The sequence below is a fragment of the Anser anser genome (genome assembly GCF_964211835.1).
Source record: "Anser anser genome assembly, chromosome: 27".
Lineage (NCBI taxonomy): Eukaryota > Metazoa > Chordata > Aves > Anseriformes > Anatidae > Anser > Anser anser.
The window spans coordinates 4307289-4324019 of NC_139748.1; the positions used below are offsets into that span (position 1 = coordinate 4307289).

The following is a 16731-nucleotide window of genomic DNA, read 5'->3' on the forward strand; positions in this document are numbered from 1 at the left end:
CTGAAGGATTCGGAGCAAAAAGGACAAGCCCAAAAGGATCTTCCTGGAGCTTTTCTATAAATTACCTGTAAGGACTAGACCTCATGAACATGGGATGCAAATGCAAGATGATGCCCACACTTCAGAGCTCTGCTTGATGATGGCTGCAGCGTTCGGTGGGGGATTAGCACCCAGTACTCTCAGCTAGTCTCAGCTCACAGTCCAGGGCATCTGCTTCTTCCCTTGCAGATAACGGGCACTGACTGGGTGAGATGGATGGGGAAAAGAGGTCACGTTACGTGGAGCAGCCTGATTGAACCTTCCACATTGAATCCTGACTGTAAGAAGTTCAAGATCTGCAAGCTTGGTTATTTTTATTTTTATTTTTAATAATAAACAGCAATAGTTTAGACTCTAATATGTATTGTCTATCTTAAGTGGATTTTTCAAGATTATATACTTTAGTAAATTCAAGCTTTAAAAGATCACACTAAAAAAAAGCATGTAACATAAATTGCATAAAAACAGAGAAAGAAAAATCCAGAGAAGCTGACACAAAGCGTTCTCATGTGCTATTCCCTTAGCTAAAATAACACCCATGTGCATATTCATTCATGCATATATATAATCTTTTGCAGTACGTTTTGCTCACCTGCACACACCTGCATTTGGGCACAGATATTTACGTGCAAGTGAGCAATTTGTGAATCTGTATCACATGCAGATATACCCACTTTTGAAGGCCTGTTCTCACTTGCTGGCAGACGAGGAAAATTGTTGCTGGGACTAACGCTTGGATACAAGGATAAGTGGCAGGATCCAGCTCTGCAGAGAGCACCCTTTTCGCTGGGGTTAACCACCACCACCGAGAGCTGGTGAACTCATTGCCTCGATCCTGATCACCCGAGAACGTTAGTAAGATGCCTTTAGTAGAGAGCCAAGGTTTATTTGAGGAACAGGATAGTCAGAAATCAAGTTTGAGTGTTTCACAACATCAGAGAAGCTAAGGATTTGTTTACAGCACCTAATTATAGCAGTTTAGTGCCAACAGAGAATCAGGAAAGATGAAAGATGTGCTGTAAGGAAAGAATATGCTATGCACGATTGCAATACTGCACCAAATTCCTCATGAAAAGGACCTCTCAAGGTCCTAATAAAATTTACGTGGGGACTGAATGTGAATAAATGATGACACTCTGTAGAAGTAGCTGGGGAAATGGCTGCAGCATTTCGTAATCAGACTGAGTCAGAGATGTATTTCTGGGAACGTACATGCAGAAGGCAAGAATTTCCCCCGGGAGGCAGGGAATGGTTGGTATCTGAAAATCAGCAGTTCTTTAGTTCCAGTCAATGAGCTGAAGAGAGAAGGGCTGTCAAACGCCAGAGAAAGATGGCATGAAACAGAACAGACTCAGTCCTCGTATCAAGAGTTAGTACTGGGGAAACCAGGCTTAAAAATAGAGATCTTTAAACAAATGAACTGGTGTCATAAGTATCAAAGAGCTCTGACACTCTCCTGGCTGCCCTATACAGGCAAAGTGCCCCGAAATCCTGTCTGTGCAAAGTCCCTGCCCAAGGCCTCCATGCTGTGATTATCTTTCGGAGGAGGGAATTTGAGGATCTAAAGATCTTCAGAAATAAAAGCTCCTAATTTCTTGCCATGAATCTGAACAAGAACAGCTGCCAGACATTTCTTGTGCATCCTGCGCTCCTGGACAGACCACGTCACACTGCAGGTAGCGTTGCTGGCTCTTCAGCCTGGGCGTCCCACGGAATAGTTCCTATGGCACCAGCAACGAGTCCTTCAGCTGCACCAAATAATCTCGTTAGAAGAACAGAAAGAGGTTTGGACCAAGGCAGCTCCCAAATCACTTTCAAAACTCCTCAGTCAGGGAACTGAGCAGATGCCAGACCCGCAGGCGCTCCAGCTACCTTCTCGTTGCGCAGAGGTACCGTTGCACCAGCCACCAGCAGCTCAGCGGGCTGCACAGTGAAGGACACGTCCAAGGGTTACGTGACTTGGAGGTAGGAGAGATCCTTTTCCGTGACTCCATTTACAGGCATGGGATTATAGTGGCAGTAACTTAAGCAAGTGTATGCATACTTATCTGAATGTGGGGCCAGATTTCACACGGTTGGTCATTGATATTGTGGCTCTATTTTCTTAATTCTCTGTCAGACTCCTGAAGAGAGGGGGATAGTTTTTCTAAGGAGGTCAGTGCCCTGCAAGAAGAGCTCGGCTATAAAAAGCTGTTAAGCCATTGAGACACCCGAAGTATCCCTAAAGCTCTTGAGAGAAGACAGACAGGTCTCTTTAAACACGCTCCATGCACCTCTATTTGTGTTTCAGCATGCAGAGTCTGCTTTTTCCCCTACCTCCAGCACTATGCCAACCTCAGGATGTGCAGAAGTTGAGGTAAGAATGTTCCCAGTCGTTCCACTAGGGTCCAAGATGATCAGGCTCCTGATACTTTTCACCCTGCTTTTGCAAGGAAGAAACTCCACCATTCCTCCATCTAAAGCAGAAACCAAAGGAAGAACGGGAGAACAGGAATCTCCTAACTCCTACTGTACTGGGCATTGGAAGCAACCCAACGCTAAGCAGTAGTCAGTGATTCACTGACATTCCCCTCCCTGAGACTTTAAGCCAAATCAAGCAGGGAGACAGACTTTTGCCAAGATGGTGAGGTAAAAGCTAAGACCCTGTAAGAAATAAAACCCGCACTGAGTCAAGCTGTCCTGATTGTGGCACAAAACCTCTCTCCCTTTCAGCAAAATGAAAATAAAGGGTTACGTCTTATCGCAGACGTTTATGCACATAAGGGTTGTTGATTTTATTCTGCTTGCTTTTTGCCGCTCCCAAAGGTTTGCTATCTGACACAGTGCAGTTTAGGCAGGGCCACGGCATAGGCCATCGACATGTGCTGGCATCAGGAAGCACATTCCTCCTTACAGGCCCCGAAGCACGAGCTGAACACCAAATGGATCAAGCATCGGGCAGGAGTCTGAAGCTGCTTACTATGTCCAGGAAGGAGATGGCTGTACTTAGATGTAGTCAGCCAGGAAGAAGTAGACAAGATTGCTCTGATCTTCATGATAGAATGCTTATCAAGTATATAGAGCTTTGAGCAAAACCAGGCGGTTGTTAGGAGAACCTGCTGAACTGCTGTCAGGATGTAATATTTATCACCGAAGTGAATAATCCAGTGCGACTGCTTTGTCTCATGTTTTGCCAGTGTGAAAACCAGGGGTTGCTCCACAGCAAAAAAAAAAGTGTCCAATAGAAAGGAAAGGCTTGGGAACCATAAACACATCAAAGATGGTTTGAAATCTTCTTATTGTAGCAGTTAATAAGGGACATGTGCCAAGGCCACACACAATTTAGACCGGTTTCACCCAAAGCCACTTGAATAAATCTAGACATGTTGTAAAGACTGCACACACGTAACATGGAATCAGGGAACACAGAATTTCAGTCTTTAATCTGACCGGTCAGGCCCAGTTTCCCCCGCAGTAAATATTTACTGTGTTGGTAGGGAAAGGCAGAAGAGACAGAAAGTGAGCCTAAATTATTTGTTAGAGATATAAGCAGGTGATTTAAACAGGTGAGATAGCCAAAAATATAGATTTATCAGTACCCTGCTGAGCCCATGGGCATAAGATTAATGGACATACCAACACAATGACTGGTATCTTAAAAGACATCCTGACACGTCTCAAGCTTAGGCTAGTTTGGATAGATGTGTTTCATAGTTCCTATTTCACTCTTTCACATAAGACAGTCATGTCTTATGCAGGTTATACAGTTCTGGAGAAGTGAACTAAAAAAAAACTTGCCTTTATCCTTGTTACTTTTCTATACAGAGAAGGAAGCACTCCAATTTTATGTTGATCTCAGACCTCTATTGTTGATCTCAGATCTCTATTCATGATGAAACAAAGAGAAGCAGCAACTAACCTTTTGGCCTGCAAGCACATTTCTTCTTGAAATGTTATCAGAAGACTGCTAGAAAAGCACTCCATCTGCATGACTAGGAAAAGCAAGCAACATTGACACCTACTGTTGGATATTTTAATTGCTGATAGTACTAAACCACTGACTTTCCAAGATTCTTGTCTAAGATTTCTTCCGGAAGAAGATACTCTCCTTAGTTAAAACTACATGATGATTCTTTTAGTTTGCTTTTATGCTTTTATTGCTCCTGCAGTGCTTTCAGGGTGCACTTAATTGCAAACTGAGCATCTGCATATGAAGGGAAACCTCTTCCTTTAGCTCAATTTCTTCCTTTGTTTAGTTCATGGAATTAGGTAATCCTTTGGCAGTGAGAGCTTTTCATGAAGCTAGCTGATAAAAATGAAAGAGCTGATAAGTAATGCTGCTATTATCAGAGAAGAGTGTACGGTATGCTAAGTGAGAGAGTGGGATGATTTCTCAGGAGAGTCAAAGCTTATAGTTCATAAGGAAATGAGGTTCCCATACAGAGCTTGCGGAGCACATCAGAAAGTACTAACCAGCCAAGTACAGAGCACAGGTTTCAAAGAAAACATTTATTATATTTTACCATAGCAGCAGATCATTTCTAACACCTTCAAAGTGCTTCACACTAAAAAACTAATCATCACTATTTCCTTCATACACTACTTTTTTTGTTTCCAGCCCATTATAGAGAATTTATGCATAGGATTAAATGACTCTCCCAAGAAACGGAGGAAACATTTGGCAAGCAGGCTGGAAGAGCTAAGCTCTGTTTTCCCTCCTCACATTGTCCTTTTCTTCATCAGACACTTTCAGCAAACTAGCTTCAAGTGGCTATTTGCGATTCTGAAAAGCTTCCTATTATTCGTATTAAAAAACTATAAAAAGAGATGAGAGAGAAAATACTCCACTGCTAGGAACCTATCCGGAGTTAAAGAGAAAAAAGTCTGAACACAGAAGTTAGCAATGCCTATACTTGCTTCTATGGTAATCTGAAGTCCTCTATGATACAGGTAAAGTTGTATTAACATGCCCTGAAAAATGTTCTGTCCCTGGGCTCTCTCTCCTAGTGCTTGACCTCCAAGAAATAACGCTTCGCCCTGAAGAAAATGATCTTGGCAAGACACTGCTGTGTTTGCTCATCAGGGTGCTAAACATTCACTTTTGAGCCAGCAGTACATGAACTGTGGAGGCACTTTGTTAAAGCATCCTTCGCACCTGCCCTTGCTCACTTGCCCACACAAACGGGCCCAGCAGCAAGTGGGAGAAGTGCTCAGCAGAGGCTGACTTGGTTTGCTTTACTGCTGGACACCACGAAGCCCATCCACTTCCCTGCACTGACAGCAAGCTTAAGTAGCATGGGCAAGAGACAACAACACAGACCACAAAGCCCCCGGCATCCGGACGACGGCTTGCTACGCCAAGTGAGCCCCGTCCCTGTGCCCCCAAAAAGCCCACGGCTGTGAGCCCAAGCCCCGCTCCGCCTGCCTCGCTGACTGCCCCAGCCAAGGAGACAAAACCCTTGCAAAACACCTTTGGTTTTGCACCGCCTGTTGCCTCCGCGCAGACACAATGACAACACAAGGTTGAACACTTCAGACGTCTATTCCTGCGTGATTGCCAATATTGACACAAAGCCTCTCGTTGCAAACACAATTTTGAAGAAGAAAAGCCATCTAATCTTGTTCTTCAACTACTCTGGCAGCACCAGAAAACGGTACAGCCTGATAATCCTCGTGCCTCCTGATGGAGCCTTAAGGTATTGGTATCATTTTTGTGATACGTTTATCAACTCGGGTAATGGTTGGGCATTTTTGTTGACACAAGACTTGTACGAAATTAGAGAAGGGTATAAAAGTGGGAAGCAGCCTGCCCTGGATCAGTTCTGGTCCAAGATGGCCAAGCTCACTCTGCTTACCGGTAAGTCCTGCTTCCCAACTTACTTCTTTATCTTCGTGACAAGTATTTGTGGCTCTCTCGGTGTTATACTGGGGGTTAGAAAAGAAGTTCTTTGGAATTCAAATCTCTGACCACTCCTTTCAAATGAAAAGACATAGCAGCAACCTGCAGGACAGTCCAGTCCTGCCCAAGAGCTTTGTATTTCCAAAAACAAACACTAATCACTTTTTTTCTTTTTTCTCTTTCTCAAAGGTCTGGCCCTGCTGCTGAACGCCCAGATAGGTATGTGCTTTTTTCCCCAAAACAACTCACCAAATTCATTTCGGCATGGGCATACACGGGCAGGTCAAGCAGAAAGTACAGCAGAAACGCCAACAGCTTTCTTCCTTCTGGCAGCATCCCTTCTGCTTCTGTTCTTCCTTATCTGGCAGCAAAGGAGAAAGACACAGTTTGGGGAAGAAACTCGATGGCTACAACCACCGCAATTCATGAGTTTCAGGGTACAAGTGAGGAAGAAAAAAAATACATAATTATTATTAGGGAGGCAGTCCCCAGAAGGATAACCAGACCTACTTCACTTTCTCCAAACTCCTCACCCTGCAAGGGAGCATTGCCCAATCATTTCTAACAAGATCTAGTTACAATAATTTGTTTTAAGTTACTAGCTTTTCTGCAGTGCAGCCCAGACCTGCCCCATCTCCTCCGTGTCTCTGCAGGCACTGCCTATGTGCTGTCGTGCTACTTCACCAACTGGGCCCAGTACAGGCCTGGCCTGGGGCGCTTCACGGTTGACAACATCGACCCATGCCTGTGTGACCATCTGATCTACGCCTTCTCTGGGATGTCCAACAACGAGATCACGACCATTGAATGGAACGATGAGACCCTCTACAGATCCTTCAACGGCCTGAAAAACCAGTATGTGCCAAGAGCTGAGCGATGGCAGCGCAACCCACGGGGCGAAGGGTGCTGAGGAGAAGAGGCAGAGTCAGAATTAGCAATTCAACAGTGTGTTTTGTAGCAAAACATGTTTGTGTCCTTATCTTTGCAGGAATGAAAATCTGAAGACCCTCCTGGCAATCGGAGGATGGAATTTTGGAACAGCCAAGTAAGTTCAAACCACCTCCGTCCCACAACAGCAAACTGGAAAGCAGGGCTGGAAAGAGGCCCCGACCAAGCCCCAACCCTGCCCTCCTCTGCTCCCCTAGGTTCTCCACGATGGTTTCCACTCCAGAGAACCGCCAGACCTTCATCAATTCCGTCATCAAATTCCTACGCCAGTACCAGTTTGATGGGCTGGACCTTGACTGGGAGTACCCTGGCTCCAGGGGGCAGCCCGGCACAGGACAAGGGTCTCTTCACCGTCCTGGTGAAGGTAAGGGGAGACAAAGGGGTTGCTCAAGGCCTCTGCTCTGCACAGCTCAGACCAGAGGAGGTCCAGGGGGCTCCGAGAGCCCATGCTGAGCCCTGTTCCTTGGCATCCCCAGGAAATGCTGGCCGCCTTTGAGCAGGAAGCCAGGCAAGTGAACAAGCCCAGTCTCATGATCACTGCTGCTGTTGCTGCAGGACTTTCCAACATTCAGTCTGGCTACGAGATCGCTGAACTCGACAAGTGAGTAGCAAGCCCCCAAGTACACCTTCTGTGACCTCCTTCAGGCCATTCCTTCTAGTGCTCTCCCTTCCAGCAATTAAGGGACACTGCCATTAGCTGGCAGAAACCAACCCCACTGCCTGCAGAGCCCCCACACTTTATGCAGGGTGAGAACTCCTCTGGAGGAGAGACTCGTCCCCACCCTTAGAAGGCTTGCTCCAAAGAGGCCTTGGAGAAACGTGATCTGCAGAAAGTGGGGGCACAGCCAGGGATGTTGGGGGATCAGTGACCAGGACTAAAGGAACCTCCCGGTCTGGGTGAGTGAGCTGGCCAGGACACCAATGCATGCAACGTTCACAGGTACCTGGACTACTTCCATGTGATGACTTATGACTTCTATAGCTCCTGGGATGGAAAGACTGGGGAGAACAGCCCGCCGTACAGTGATGGCAATGCCTACCTTAGTGTCGTAAGTACAGTTTGGGAGGCTGTCCCACAGATCACTGTGAACATAGTGAACCACTGAGGAGAGTTTTAAGAATCCACCAACCATCCTAGGAAGCCTGGCACAGGCTTGAACTGTGACATTCTTTTACAGGACTACGCTATGAACTACTGGAAGAGCAATGGTGCCCCAGCTGAGAAGCTCCTTGTTGGATTCCCCACCTATGGACATAACTTCATCCTCCAGAACCCATCTAACACAGCTCTCGGGGCACCGACATCGGGACCTGGGCCTGCTGGGCCTTACACAAGGCAGGCTGGGCTGCTGGCTTACTACGAGGTATGTGTGTTCCCTCACACCTAGGCAGACAAGAACACACACACCCTTCAAACTACCTGGCAAGGAATTTTTATCCTGGGGATCCATTCCAACTGCCCTTTTTTGTAGGACACCTGTTTAATTCCCACTCTCTGCCCTTTTTTCCTAGATCTGCACGTTCCTGGACTCTGGAGCCACCCAGGCTTGGGATGGCCCCCAGGACGTGCCCTATGCCTACAAGGGCAACGAATGGGTTGGCTACGACAACATCAAGAGCTTCAACATCAAGGTACGGTGGGGAGTGCGGCTGTACTAATCACACTCCAGGAGCCCTTCTGCAATAGCAGCTCTTGGACTAATTGGGATTTCTGTCCCGGCACTACACAGGCTAACTGGCTGAAGAGCAACAACTATGGAGGTGCTATGGTTTGGACCATTGATCTGGATGACTTCACAGGATCTTTCTGCAAACAGGGCAAATATCCCCTGATCAACACTCTGAAGAATGCTCTTGGTCTACAAAGCAGCAGTGAGTAACTTGGGTAGTGTGGGGTTCATGGAAATTATTTAAGCAACACAAGGTAGTGTGCTCATAGCACTGTGGGACAATGAAAGGAGGGAAGGGAGAGAATACCAACAGAAATATAATACATTCAAAAAGGAAACCTCCTTCTTGCTTTCATTTCAGGCTGCACAGCTTATTAACAGTCCAGTCCTCAAGTCCCTGCAGCTCCTAACACTGGAAGTTGAAACGGGTGCAAGCACGAGCTGGAGTAGCAATTCCAATGGCTGTGGTGTGAGTGGCTTCTCTGCTGGTAAAGCCATCCAGACCTATCCGATAAGAGCAGCTTGTACCAATGTTTGAACATCAAAAAAGTAATTTGCAAAATTTCGAGGCGGACCTTGTGAATAATACCATCTGTTCCTGCTGCAACTGGGCATGAAGACTCTGGTTCTGTCACAGCAGACAGACCCCTCTGATCTAATTCTACGGGATAACAATGATTAAATAAAGTATTCTGCAAAAGCTACAATCCACGCTGTATTGACTCATCTTGCTCTTCATATTTTGATGCTCCCTGACTCTCTCCCAATATGTACATCCATGCTCAGGGAAGGGCCTGAATCCCCAAGGGACATTTGAAGAGCCCTAGGCAGGCGTTTTCCAGGGCTTTCTTGCTTTCCCAGCGGGGCAGTCAGTCAGAGGGGAAGAAAGCAGAGAGGGCAGGGCAGACCAGGCTGTGCCACCAGGGAGCACCCGCACAAAGGTGGCAGTAACACAGCCAGGAGCCCACCTCTCCAAGAGCCCTTGTGCAAAGCCTTTGCTGTTGTCTAGGAAAAAAGCATTCTCCTCCTGGAAAAGTCACCCTGCAAAGGAAATGGCTTTCAAGGGTCTCACAGCCCTAGTGCTCTGGCCTTGAGACAGCCGCAGCAATTCCCCTCCTACTGCAGGAATGGGCACGTACCAGCTCCCACAGAGTCCTGATGTGTCTTTGAGCCCCAAAAATCCACTGTATGGCCTGAGGTACAAGGAGCCTTGTGCCCCAAGACAAACCTCTTCTGCTGCTCAGGAACTTACTGCCCTTCCACGATGCAAACAGTGCCTTAAAAATGTCAGTAAGAGGTTTCTGCTCTTAGATACAGGGAAGGAGTCTCAGAAACTCTTGAAAACAAAGAGCAAAAAAGGCTGTGCAACAGGAGCAAGAGCAGCCTGCTGTTTCATACTGGGTCACTGGTCAGGAGAACATGCTTCAAAATAGCAGAGCCAGAGCCCTGCAAGCGTTCATAGGCTGTTCCCACCACAGACACCTTTCGTTCACATGTGCCAGGGCTGCAGTTCACTCATGCGTGGCACTTCAGCTGCCCGTGAGAAGCAGAACTGAAACACTGCAGCAGCCCTGTGGGACCTTCTGCCCAAGGGCACATCAGCCCCCGCTGCACTTCAGCATGTTTGGCTTTCATTACAGCTCCCTCCGATGTGCAGAGATGCAGAAAAGTACCTCAAAACCCTTCCGTGCCTTGTGCATGTCGGCTACACCAGCTTTTTGCCCTTACCTTCACTGGTCATGAGGGATTTTTTAAAAGCAGACTCTGAGAAGCAGAGAGAGAGCTGGAAAACTGAGCTGTCTGCCTGCAGGGAGGAAATTCAGAGCAGCAGCTGAAAGCAGGCAGAACTATGCCCAAATTTTCATTGGCAATATTATATGGCTTCTCACGTCCAAGAAATAAGTCCAGAATGCATTTATACTTGCTCAACAGCATCTTTGCCTAGCAAAGGTGACCTAAAGCAACCCCACATTGCATGGCAAGCCACCCAGGCCATGCCCTGCTGACACCACACTTGCCCAGCGAAATATTTCCATGGGCACAAATGCCTGTATGGGCTGTCATCTCCAACCTCCCTGTATCAGGGGGTTGATATCCACACCTCTGTGTCCAGATAAGGATTAGGACAGGGCATATTTACCTAAATCCACGGTGCCATTCCGCTGACCTTTACTTTTCTCCCCGCTTAAGCCTTCCCCACTGACCTGCCTAATCTCACTGGCAAGGGCAGGTGGAACAAAACAACATCTCTAAAGCAGTGCCCCTTGTACACAAGGCCAGGATGCTTAAGATCTTCCTGGAATACTGCAGGTGTTAGAGAGTTTGCTGAGAGTCACTTTCCAGAAGCATCTCACAGCAGATGGATACAAGACTGTGCAAGTGCTGTGCCCAACCCTGCAAACCTCTGGGCCTGAAAAGGGAAGAAAGAGTAAAGAACCTGGAGCTGAACAGCAGGATGGGGACACCTGGGCATTGTTCAGGGGGAGAAAACATGAAAATCCTTGTCTCTTTTCCATCATTCAGGAGAAAAGAGTCCAGGCAGTTGAAGGGCAGACAGACTTAATCCTAGCGTAGTCACAGAACGACCATAATGACAATTGTCATTAGTGTATGAACTGAAACTAAAGCAGAAACAGTCCAGATTTCTGGATCTCTCTGGAACCCAACACTTCAGCTACAGGAATAATATGCAAGGTCTCTGTCTGAATAGTCCACACTTTTACTGTGACTGCAAAGTCCCTCTGGCAGGGACCAATTCTGCCCTTCCTCAAGGCCTGCTACCACTCCCACAGGAACCAATGGCATGTTACTTTTCTTATGATGGAGAAAAGGCAGAAAAATTCCTAAAGAAAAATTCCAAGATTTGCCCAACTGACGTTTGTTATCACCATATGCAGACAAATTACCTTCTTTGATCCACCCACAGGTGCCTTCCTCTTCACACTGGAACATACTTCTGCAGATAAGAGACCTTCACCTGTAAGGCTCCAAAGGTCACTGAGGGTGCAATATTACAAATCTATTCTTATTGAGTTTGTACTGTGTTACCTTATCAGCTCAGAAACACACTGGAAAAATAATCCTTGAGGATGGTTGTCTTTTTAATTATCCACCATATCTCATCCAGTGCAAGCAAAAAACCTGATGGGTTGCTCTAAAGCATTTTAATCTGCAGGTCAGTGGCTCCAGCAGCAGCATGTGATAAGGACAAGCCTGTGGGTGTTTTCCAGGCTCCCGTTCCACCAAGTCTGGATGACTGCCTGGAAATTCACCTTCACATCATAAAACAGGGATTATGTAATGTCTCGGGGCAGAGAAAACAGCCAATGACTGCTGACAAGCTCATGCCGAATGTAAGAGGTTCTGGCCGTTTCACCTTAAGGAGCTCCACAGAAAGCCAAGGCAAGGCTTCGCACCTGCCCTTGCTCACTTGCCCACACCAACGGGCCCAGCAGCAAGTGGGAGAAGTGCTCAGCAGAGGCCGACTTGGTTTGCTTTACTGCTGGGACACCACGAAGCCCATCCACTTCCCTGCACTGACAGCAAGCTTAAGTAGCATGGGCAAGAGACAACACAGACCACAAAGCCCCCGGCATCCAGACGATGGCTTGCTACGCCAAGTGAGCCCCGTCCCTGTGCCCCCAAAAAGCCCACGGCTGTGAGCCCAAGCCCTGCTCAGCCCCACCTCGCTGACTGCCCCAGCCAAGGAGACAAAACCCTTGCAAAACACCTTTGGTTTTGCACCGCCTGTTGCCTCCGCGCAGACACAATGACAACGCAAGGTTGAACACTTCAGACATCTATTCCTGCGTGATTGCCAATATTAACACAAAGCCTCTCGTTGCAAACACGATTTTGAAGAAGAAAAGCCATCTAATCTTGTTCTTCAACTACTCTGGCAGCACCAGAAAACGGTACAGCCTGATAATCTTGATATTTTCTGCTAGAGTGTTAAGGCCATTGTATTGGTATCATTTTCTTTGATACGTCTTTAACTTTATCAACTTCTGTAATGGTTGGGCATCATTGTTGACACAAGACTTGTACAAAATTAGAGAAGTGTATAAAAGTGGGAAGCAGCCAGCCCCGGATCAGTTCTGGTCCAAGATGGCCAAGCTCACTCTGCTTACCGGTAAGTCCTGCTTCCCAACTTACTTCTTTACCTTCGTGACAAGTATTTGTGGCTCTCTCGGTGTTATACTGGGGGTTAGAAAAGGGGTCCTTTAGGGTTAAAGATGTAGCATTCTCTTTTTTTTCTCAAAGAAAAAGGAATACCATATTTTCAGGATTTTTAAATGCGTCGCGACTTTAAACTTGATTTCTTCTCCTTCCTTAGATATGCATTTTTTTATTTAATTGCTTTATTTAATCGAAACGTGATATTGGGCCAAAAAAAATGACAGTACGAGGAACAAAACTGCCCTGCTGTCATCTTCTGTCATGCTAACAGACGAGCTATTACTGTCTGTGTATGCCTGTCGGTTTCTGCTGTTTCAGCCATGCTCAGGGGCACCACAACTCCTTAAATCACCTGTTGCCTAATCACAGCTGATCAAAGCAGCAGCATACTGAGCCATTAATGACCATAAGCTTTTCAGCATGTTCGCTTCCCTCAGAATGAATCTTGACCTGAGGCAGAGGAAATGTTGGGCTCACAAAGATCCTTATGAAGAGAAACAAAACTTGGCCCAGAGTTAGAAGCAGCTTTAATGTCTGCGTTGCCGTGTATCTATCTACCAAAGGGTTTCTGCTAGTTCAGGCATTACCTTGCTCCTCAAAGACTAATCCCACACTTCTTTCTTCAAAGGTCTGGCCCTCCTGCTGAACGCCCAGATAGGTATGTGCTCCCCACCCCAAAACAACCCTACCAAACCTTTGGCACCATCGGCATGCAGAGGCCCCTGGAGCAGGCTCATCAGCTAACTCTTCTGCAAGAGGGGGGAAGGAAGCAGAAGCTGGCAGCACGCAGCGAGGGTGTCTTTGAGGACAAAAGCTTTATGAAGCATGGCACGCTCAGCCTAAAGGGCAAATACGCCGCTTGCTTTTGTGCAGGTTTCCCCTTAGCAGCCCTGTCCTGCTCAGCTTGAATGAAGCGTGGGCACAGCCGCCAGCTTGGGCTGAGCAGAAGCTTTCAGAGGCAGGTCGAGCAGGCAGCAGCAGGCACACAAAGAGGCTTCCTCCCTCTGGGCACTTCACCAGAGTCCACTTCTGCTTCTGCTCTGCCTTACTGGCATTAAAGGGGAAAAATCCAGTCTGGGGAGGAGACTCGGCAGCCACAACCACCCCAGTTCATCAGGTTCAGGGTGCAAGAGGCTCCAAGGAGGGCTCATTTACTGGAACAAAGGAGGAAGGAAAGAAATGCATTACGATCCACGGAGAGCCAGTTTCCAAACAAACAGTAGGCCTGGTGCCTACTTCCCCATCCTACTTCCCTAACTCCTCACCCTGCAAGGGAGCATTGCCCAATCTTTTCTGATCACATTTCACTTAGGTCATAATTTGCACCTAAGAGCAGCCCCGGGAACTGTTGCCTTTACTGCGTGCACTGAGGGATGGTTACAGGAAATAATGCAGCCTCGTGCAGCTAGCTACCTGGCCAGCAGGCACAGGAGGCCATCTGCACTGCCCAGACACGTGCCCTCTGCTCTCCTCCATCCCTGCCCCATCTCTTCCGTGTCTGCAGGCACTGCCTATGTGCTGTCATGCTACTTCACCAACTGGGCCCAGTACAGGCCTGGCCTAGGAAAATATATGCCAGACAACATCGACCCATGGCTGTGTGACTATCTGATCTACGCCTTTGCTGGGATGTCCAACAATGAGATCACGACCATTGAATGGAACGATGAGACCCTCTACAAATCCTTCAACGGCCTGAAAAACAAGTACGTGCTGTTCCTTCTGTGATGGAAGTGCAACCTGCGGGGCGAAGGGTGCTGAGGAGAAGAGGCAGAGTCAGAAATAGCAATTCAACAGTGTGTTTTGTAGCAAAACATGTTCGTTTCATTATCTTTGCAGGAATGAAAATCTGAAGACCCTCCTGGCAATTGGAGGATGGAATTTTGGAACAGCCAAGTAAGTTCAAACCACCTCCGTCCCACAACAGCAAACTGGAAAGCAGAGCTGGAAAGAGGCCCCGACCAAGCCCCAACCCTGCCCTCCTCTGCTCCCTAGGTTCTCCACAATGGTTTCCACTCCAGAGAACCGCCAGACCTTCATCAATTCCGTCATCAAATTCCTGCGCCAGTACCAGTTTGATGGGCTGGACCTTGACTGGGAGTACCCTGGCTCCAGGGGCAGCCCGGCTCAGGATAAGGGTCTCTTCACCGTCCTGGTGAAGGTAAGGGGTTGCTCAAGGCCTCTGCTCTGCACAGCTCAGGCTGGAGGAGGTCCAGGGGGCTCCGAGGGCCCACGCTGAGCCCTGTTCCTTGGCATCCCCCAGGAAATGCTGGCTGCCTTTGAGCAGGAAGCCAAGCAGGTTAGCAAACCCCGTCTCATGATCACCGCTGCTGTTGCTGCAGGACTTTCCAACATTCAGTCTGGCTACGAGATCGCTGAGCTCGGCAAGTGAGTAGCAAGCCCCCAGGTACACCTTCTGTGACTTAAGTACTCTTCCTTCCAACGATTAAGGGAAACTGTGCCATTAACTGTCAGGTACTTGGACTACTTCCATGTGATGACTTATGACTTCCACGGCTCCTGGGATGGAAAGACTGGGGAGAACAGCCCGCTGTACAAAAGTCCTGTTGACACTGGTGACCTCATCTACTTCAATGTTGTAAGTACTCTTTGTGACTCTTTCTCAAAGATCACTGATGAGAATTTTAAGAATTCACCGTCATGCCTACAAATCCTGGCACAGGCTTGAACTGTGACATACTTTTATAGGATTACGCTATGAACTACTGGAAGAGCAATGGTGCCCCAGCTGAGAAGCTCCTTGTTGGATTCCCCACCTATGAACATAACTTCATCCTCCAGAACCCCTCTGACACTGCTGTTGGGGCACCAACATCGGGACCTGGGCCTGCTGGACCTTACACAAGGCAGGCTGGGCTGCTGGCTTACTACGAGGTATGTGTGCTCCCTCACACCTAGGCAGACAAGAACACACACACCCTTCAAACTACCTGGCAAGGAATTTTTATCCTGGGGATCCATTCCAACTGCCCTTTTTTGTAGGACACCTGTTTAATTCCCACTCTCTGCCCTTTTTTCCTAGATCTGCACGTTCCTGGACTCTGGAGCCACCCAGGCTTGGGATGGCCCCCAGGACGTGCCCTATGCCTACAAGGGCAACGAATGGGTTGGCTACGACAACATCAAGAGCTTCAACATCAAGGTACGGTGGGGAGTGCGGCTGTATTAATCACACTCCAGGAGCCCTTCTGCAACAGCAGCTCTTGGACTAATTGGGATTTCTGTCCCGGCACTACACAGATTGACTGGCTGAAGAAGAACAACTATGGAGGTGCTATGGTTTGGTCTCTTGATATGGATGACTTCACTGGCTCTTTCTGCAAACAGGGCAAATATCCCCTGATTACCACCCTGAAGAACGCTCTTGGTCAGCAAAGCAGCAGTGAGTAACTGGAGACGTGTGGTCTTCTGGAAGGGGACCCCATAGCTCACAGCTGATGCAGGTCTTCAGCAGCCTGAGAACCTTTATTTCTAGGGACTTGGGGGAACAAAGGTTAATGGCTGTTCTGCTGATACCGCCCCAAAAGGGACTGTGGCGGAAGGGGAGTGCTGAGAGACCCACAACACAAAGATAAACCCTGCCCTGCTTTTATTTCAGGCTACGTGCCCCCGGCTCAACCCACTCCTCCCATCACTTCAGCTCCTAACACTGGAAGTGGAAGTGGCAGCGGGAGCGGGAGCTCAGGTAGCAATACTGGTGGCACTGGTGGGAGCGGATTCTGTGCCGGCAAGGCCAGTGGCATCTATGCAGATCCGACCAACAAGAGCAAGTTCTACAACTGCAACAACGGTGAAACCTACGAGCAGAGCTGCCAGGCCGGTCTGGTCTTTGATCCCAGCTGCTCCTGCTGCAACTGGGCATGAAGACTCCAGGTCCATCACAGCAGACAGACCCCTCTCATCTAATTCTATGGAATAACAGTGATTAAATAAAGTGTTTTGCAAAAGGAGCAATCTGCACTGCTTGAACTCGTCTCGCTCTTAATATTTTGATGC

The 16731-nt window shown here is 47.9% G+C and overlaps 2 protein-coding genes across 2 annotated transcripts; both read left to right on the forward strand.

The window, feature by feature from the left end:
- Positions 1-1639: 1639 nt before the first annotated feature.
- On the forward strand, positions 1640-9771 carry LOC310887130 (acidic mammalian chitinase-like; the record flags this gene model as incomplete). The annotated part of the gene is given in 16 exon segments (XM_083812699.1): positions 1640-1715; positions 1868-2004; positions 2159-2193; positions 2330-2395; positions 5661-5714; positions 6105-6136; positions 6571-6772; positions 6906-6962; positions 7063-7180; positions 7182-7229; positions 7342-7466; positions 7806-7914; positions 8044-8229; positions 8378-8497; positions 8596-8737; positions 8897-9771. Coding segments are annotated over 16 exon segments (1524 nt in total). The 3' UTR covers positions 8914-9771.
- A 2789-nt stretch (positions 9772-12560) lies between these two features.
- LOC310887132 (acidic mammalian chitinase-like) lies at positions 12561-16685 on the forward strand. Its single transcript, XM_083812707.1, has 11 exons — positions 12561-12667; positions 13343-13372; positions 14219-14420; positions 14554-14610; positions 14710-14875; positions 14978-15102; positions 15190-15313; positions 15424-15609; positions 15758-15877; positions 15976-16117; positions 16334-16685. Exons 1-11 carry the CDS (start codon positions 12643-12645, stop codon positions 16597-16599), a joined length of 1443 nt encoding a protein of 480 aa, XP_083668833.1. The 5' UTR covers positions 12561-12642; the 3' UTR covers positions 16600-16685.
- Positions 16686-16731: the final 46 nt, after the last annotated feature.

Excerpts from the sequence above, each read along its gene's own strand:
- LOC310887132 (XM_083812707.1), top strand. The coding sequence starts at position 12,643 with ATGGCCAAGCTCACTCTGCTTACCG. Across the intron at positions 14,876-14,977 it reads TCTTCACCGTCCTGGTGAAG|GAAATGCTGGCTGCCTTTGA; the intron begins GTAAGGGGTTGC and ends GGCATCCCCCAG. Across the intron at positions 15,103-15,189 it reads GAGATCGCTGAGCTCGGCAA|GTACTTGGACTACTTCCATG; the intron begins GTGAGTAGCAAG and ends ATTAACTGTCAG.